Genomic DNA, 6,694 nt, shown 5'->3' with positions numbered 1-6,694 from the left:
ATGGAAGAGCAGAATTACCGATTAATTCAGCCTCATCGACATTCTCATATTCTGATTTGTTAGCTGATCAAAAGGACGAAAGTTAAATATATTCCATATGAAATGAAGAATCAAATATTTCCTCAACCGTTGTCCTTTGTGTAATGTCAGCCTCGTTTGTGAGAGTATTCTTTAAAACTCAAGTTGTTCGGTACGACAACAAAGTAGTTCATGCGATATAAGCGAGTTCTTGTATCTTGGTCCGAAAAAACTTAATTACATACTTCCCAATCGAGGCTTGGATACGATCACCTAACAAAATAAGATTCATTATTAAGATGTATCATATTGCTAAAGAAATTGCATATAGTAGAAATAGAAATTTTAATCGCACATAAAAGCACTTGAAAGACATTAAAAAGCACACATGTTTTCTTCTGCAAGTTGGAGGTAGAAATATATATTTTGAGCATACCAATTTTAGAGAAGAGGAATCCTTGACGGAAGTAAATATAATTAACGTTTAAGAGTTGTAATGTCTTGCAAATAGAAAAGTCTTGTACCAAAGCTAATTAGTTTGAATAGAACTTTTCTGTGTATACTCTATCGGATAAAAACCATAAAGAAAGAAACTTTAGAACTATTGTAAAGTTCTTGAAAGACAGTAAAGCACACATGTTTCTCTACAAGTTGGAGGTAGAAATATAATTTTGAGCATACCAATTTTAGAAGAGGAATCCTTGAATGGAATTAAATATAATTAACGTTTAAGAGTTGTAATGTCCTTGCAAATAGAAGTCTTGTACCAAAATTAGTTTGAACAGAACTTTCTGTGTATAACTCTATCGGAAAAAACCAGAAAGAAGAAAAAACTTTTAGAACTATGTTAAAGTTAAATATGTTTACCTTTGCATCTTTGTAAAATCAATTCAATCGAATATGATTTTCGGGATTGAAACGATCCGGCATTTCCCAAATTCGAACGACTCTAACTTTGAGGTTCCATTGCAATCGATTGATTGAAATTTGACTGATTTCATGAAGTGTTGTAGCCATATTTACAAACCTTCTGTGTTGAGCAGAGAAAAAAAAGGAGTAGAGAATAGAAAAGAAAATAGAAGAGGGAGAAGACGTTTGAAACATTATTAGCGTAGAAGTCAGTTTATAAGTTATGGAGTTATAGAGTAAGAAAAGTGGGAGTCTAAAAATTTAAATAAATGATCGTGGATGAAGAAACATGGGAGTCCAAAAATCGTGGGACTGAGATAGCTATACAAACGTGGGACTCTTATAGAACTGTTGTGCTCCCGAAATATCAGTGATACAAATAACTGAAAGAGCAAATAACGTGGGACTGATTAAGATATTATCCATATCCAGTCAGTTATAAAGTTAACTTAATCACGTGAGTTGTTTAAAAGATGACATAATTTTTTTTTCTTTTTGATCTCCAAAATTATTGGAGTATTGTCTTAAAAAGTAACACGTGTCGATCTACAAGAGTGACACTTGGCGCAAAATTATTGTTTTGCTTCTCCTATTTCTATATTAATAGATTGAGAATAAATTTAATTAACATTAAAAATAAGGAGAGTTTAATAAAATTATTATATTAAGGAAAAAGAAAAATAAAACAAAGAAAAAAAGAAGGTATAAGGAAAAAAGAAAAGAAATCAAATGTTATAAAACAAACAAATGCAGGGAAGCGGTTAAAAAAAGAAAAGAGGAAACCGCTTATCATAAAAAAAAGCAAAGAGGCGCGAAATCTTTCAAATGCATGCAATCAATCCCTAAAGATTTGCAGAAGAAATTTTCAGTCTTTAATTTGTTGAATTATGGAGAATAAGGTTGTTATTCTTTTCATCTCCTTCAGAATTTGATGTCAAAATTTCCATTTCTTAAATAGAAAATCAACTGAAAATCAAGTTTTGCTTTGTTCTAACATGATCAAGTTAAATGCTTTCTGTTTTCCTGCTTAAAATGCTGTTTGTTTGTATTTTTAATTCTATGCCTTCGAAAATTTTTGGGTTTGTAATTTATTGGTTGTTATTTTCTTGTAATTTTGTTTTTCCCCTTCCTGTTTTCTTCCAACAATTCATTTCGCTTTGCTATTTTTGAGTCCATTTTTATTTATTTTGGCACTTAAAAAAGATGAGTATAATAGTGTTTTGGATCTCTAACACTGTGTTTAGTCACGAGTCTCACAAAGTTAATTATATGTGCCTTAATGTTGTGATTTAAATACAATTTACCAGTGAAAATAGTACTAATCGGGAAAATAAGACGAATTAATTACCTACTACAACTTGTGAAAATGCATTTATAGGCGTAAAAATTTCTATGCATTGTCCGTGTTAATAAGTTAAATTCTTCAATTTACAGTGCATGTTCCATTGTGTATGTTTGCAATTGGGAATGTACTGTTTTAGATTGGATTAGAGTCTGTGCACTTTTAACTTTAAGCTGTAAAAGACAGGATTTTGATGATATTACTTCACACTTTTGGGGCCATAGTTAGTCACCAATTATATGTTTTACAAACAATATGCAAACTTTTTTTTGTTTCAATACAAGCGAGTGTGTTAGGATTTAGTCTTAGACTGCTAGTGGTTAGTATATAGTTCTCACTACTCTTTCGTTCCTCTTAGCTCCGGGCTTTATTTACTGGTTATTGGTTTGCTTTTCATCTATTTTCTGGTTCTTGTGATGCTGTTATTTTTTATATGGTTTTTAGTGATGGTACTGATATATTGCCTCTTTTCGTCTTCTTGAGCCGAGGGTCTTTCGGAAACAGCCTCTCTATCCCTCGGGGTAGGGTTAAGGTCTGCGTACATACTACCCTCGTTGTTGTTGTTGTTGTTGTTATTATTGTTGTTCAAGTGAGTGTGTTAATTCTCAAAGTTGAGTTTGGTTATTTTTCTACGGTATGTTCCACGTTGGTATGACTTAAGTGTGTGAAAGTAACGTTACTTCGAGTTTTTGGCTTATGCCTTTTGCTCATTACTTGATAGTCTACTTAAGGAACAAATTGGTGAAGAAACCGAATGGAACCTTTATCTTATGTTAAGCTTCATTTTTCTTAAAAATCGACATTGTCAAATCCTACTCATAAAGTATCTTCAGGTAGCTGGTACACTTTACTTGTGTACTTGTCTTTTGTTCCCTCAGCCTGATTTCTACTGATTTTTCTTGCTTGTCAACCAGGAGATGGACCTCGATAACATCAAATCGAACCTTCTTGCTTTGAGGCAATTGTATGGTCTTTTGCGAAATGATGGAGATGGTCTTTCAAAGTTGACCTCTGATGGTGTAAGTTCCTCTTTGTTGACTTTATGGTGAGGATTCATATTGTCGAACCCAACTTTGTTTGGGACTGAGGCGTAGTAGTTGTTGTTTAGTGGACATATTGTATTGCATGTAAAGGAAAAATGGCTTATAATGTTATGCATCTCTGAACTCTGCTAAGTTGAGTAGTTGAAAGGTTCAAATGTGGTGGAACTCAACGCCATTTTGAGTTTGATCAAAGAACTTTGAGATCCTAATTTGTAATATCTGGATTTGGATTTTATTATTTGTTATTAGTTTTTAATATTATAAGTTGCACATGAAAGTGACTTTCGCACAGCATGATGGTAATTGTCTGCAAAATCATCTTCACAGAGTTGCCACTATTGCCAGAGGCCAGCCGTGGCATGCCTATGTCAATGGCACAAGGTCGGCCATGGCAGGCCACTATGGCATGAGGTCGCCATGGCATGCCTATGTCAATGATACAAGGTCGGCCGCGGCAGGCCACTATGGCACGAGGTCGGCAGCAGCATGCCTATGTCCGTAAAAAAAGACACTGATTAATTTTGGTTGTTCAACTGATATAGCTTTTAAAAGCTTGAAGCATTTTGATTACTAAGGAAAACTTATAAGTTGATGTCTGCATACCTTTAGCCCCCTATTGCTTCTCATACTAATAGATTATTCATCTTATATATGTCAGTCTCGACTCTTAAGGCCTATTTCTAACAGTAACTATTTTTCTTTCTTCAAATAGTTGGATTATGAAGCACGAGTCATGTTAAAGAATTTACTCGATACTACAACCAATGATGTTCTTAAGGCTCATTCCGAGGTACCTGACGTGTTCTTTTTACACTTATAATATCCATTCATCTTTTGTGCAAAAGAACTGGCCTCTTGGAGTAATATCAGCAGTGGAAAATTTCTCTGCTTACAGATCATAGCACGTCAGGCGCGTGTGCACAGCTTACCTCAGCCTCAGCACCTGGTTGACACAGCGAATCAACGGTCCCTTGCTTTATCAGACCTATCAAAATCTTCAGCTGTTATTCAAAGTTGTGGAAGAGAGCTGGTTGTCATGGATTCTACTTTATCTACAGAGAAGCAGGAATCTATCATGCCGATTACTCAGACAGCTTACACACAGCCACCACAGTTTAGCTTCAGTGCAAGTGAATCTGGAAATAAAAGAAAATTTTGCAGAATTTGCAAGCGTCCAAAATTTGAAAAGCCGTTTATTCCTTGTATACAGACCGAATCTTCTGAAAAAGAAGCTCCATGTTCTACAAAGGTCGTGGCATTGCAAGAACAGCAGAATAGTCTTTTCGCTAATTTTTCTTGGGATATTCAACAAGAAGCATTGCAATCCGGAAACACTGGAAGTGCAAACGCGAATGAAGTTCTCGATCTCCATCACATCTCAAATGGTGCACAAACAGTGGATCTTTCACAATCCATGCATGAGTTATCTGGTGTGGTAAGAAGGGTGCCCGATGGGGACCATGACTTCTCAACCGAAACTAATGATGTCATCAAACAACTCGAGTCGCACATTTCAGCCTTGCAAATGGATGCTGAGAACCTGGTTCTTGCTGATAAACATGCAGCTGAGCATAAAATCAAACCGATAACTGTTTTTGTGCCACAAGCAGAGTTAGCTACTCCTATCAAGAAGATACAAGGAGACACAAGTTCATTGTATTCAGGATATGTTGTTCCGCCTACCGGAATGCAAAAAATTTCAGCAGATCAATTGCCCAAGCCTCTCGAGTCAAGTAGTTACCAGCCAAATCAGTCGAGACAACAAAAGATAGTAGCAAACACCTTCTCTTCTGAGGAATATGATACTTCTAAAATGCTAGACTTAGTCGAAGAGAATCAGTGGCAGATACAGAAAGAGCACTCAATTAATGTTCAGTCAAAGAATCAAAATGATTGTACTTCAGTACAGAATCCTTATGCTGACCGTTATTGTTCCCAACAAGACCAACAGAATATGGAAATTGGGCTCACTGCTTTGCCTGCAATGTTGGTCATCCCGAACCAGAACCAGATGCCTTCAAACGAGAAAACAGGTCGGCTAGGACCAAATGCAGCAGATATTTTCAGAAACAACGTACATACTCAAGGATTGATTGATTACGGGAGCAAGTTAACTTGGTCGGGGGCATATGAGAGCAGAATGGATTCACCTTATTCACAGCAGGCAATAATGAGGCGGTCAGTATTGAATCACAAGCAAGGTCAATTCGCCCCATCCCAAAGCTCTTATGTAGACTTGGACAAAAAGCCTAGTAAACATCTGAAAAATAATAATCACATGAAACGACTGAGGAGGAGGCATTTACATGGACATGAATCAGAGGTTTCACGCTCAAGCTCGCCATATTCTTCCAGCGGGACAGATTTGCAGCAGACAAGCACTTACAGTAGTGAGAGAGATCATCCCTTGCCAAGGCAGGTTCGAACCAAGATGCATTTATCTGACGAAACAAGCAGCTATGGAGGAAATGAATTATATAGTCGGAGAGACAGTAGTCAAACTGAGTACACGGTCAGCTCAAGCTGCAGTTCGACCGAGGGTTACTCATCTCCAATTGGTAGTGAAAGGGCTCGTGAAATGATTTCTGCAAGTAAAAGTGAGAGAGAGATATCCTCATCACTTGATGGTTCGGGGTCTAACCATCTTGAAGAACCCTCTTACTACTCAGCAGATTCTTCCTCAAGGAAGTCAAGTCCTGCGCGTGTCTACAAGTCTGCTAACTCAAGAAAATCAAAGAAGAATAATGGAAGATGGAAGAAGTTGAAAGACAAGCTAGCGATAGTTTTTCACCATCACCACCACCACCACCACCATCACAGTAAGGATGGTAAAGGCAAGGAGAGAAAAACATCATTATTGAGGCAGAGAGGAAAAAGGTTCAATGGCCACTATTCTACAAGCAAAGATGAAACATTTGGAGAAAAGGCATTGGAAAAGTTTGGGAAGTCAGCGATCGACAAACAAGCCGGTAAAAAGCAGCAAGGGGGCCAATTTCAGACCCTTGCGCAGGGGCTGATACGACATATCCAGCATTCGAAGAAGCCAAAACATAGCAGCAGTAGACAAGTAGACAAAGGACCACATACCAATACGAAGGTGAATAGCAAATTTCATTGGTGGCAATTACTACAGCATCACAGAGGTATGAATAAATCACCTGCCATGTTAGGAGCTGGCAATAAGAAAGGGCATTCAAAAGCCTTTTCCAAGAAGAAATGAGGCACCTGAAATTGCACTCTGGTGATATTACCTGTGAATAAGAGCACAAGTTCTTGACAACACAACAGGAGATGATGGAGATTTTAACTCCTGAAAACAAATATCACCATTTATATTGTATTTGGAGGGGGGGGGGGGGGGTCGGGGACTGGTAGGTAATTA

The 6,694-nt window shown here is 37.1% G+C and overlaps 1 protein-coding gene across 1 annotated transcript; it reads left to right on the top strand.

Annotated features, from left to right (window-relative positions):
- Nucleotides 1-3,183: 3,183 nt before the first annotated feature.
- On the top strand, nt 3,184-6,606 carry LOC109220977 (the record flags this gene model as incomplete). Its single annotated transcript, XM_019385444.1, has 3 exons — nt 3,184-3,288; nt 4,025-4,102; nt 4,208-6,606. Coding segments are annotated over 3 exons (2,508 nt in total), but the record flags the coding sequence as incomplete, so codon positions are not given.
- Between the last annotated feature and the right edge of the window lie 88 nt (nt 6,607-6,694).

This window comes from Nicotiana attenuata, unplaced genomic scaffold (genome assembly GCF_001879085.1).
Source record: "Nicotiana attenuata strain UT unplaced genomic scaffold, NIATTr2, whole genome shotgun sequence".
In the NCBI taxonomy this organism is placed as follows: Eukaryota; Viridiplantae; Streptophyta; class Magnoliopsida; order Solanales; family Solanaceae; genus Nicotiana; species Nicotiana attenuata.
This window is presented reverse-complemented; position numbering and strand designations above follow the sequence as displayed.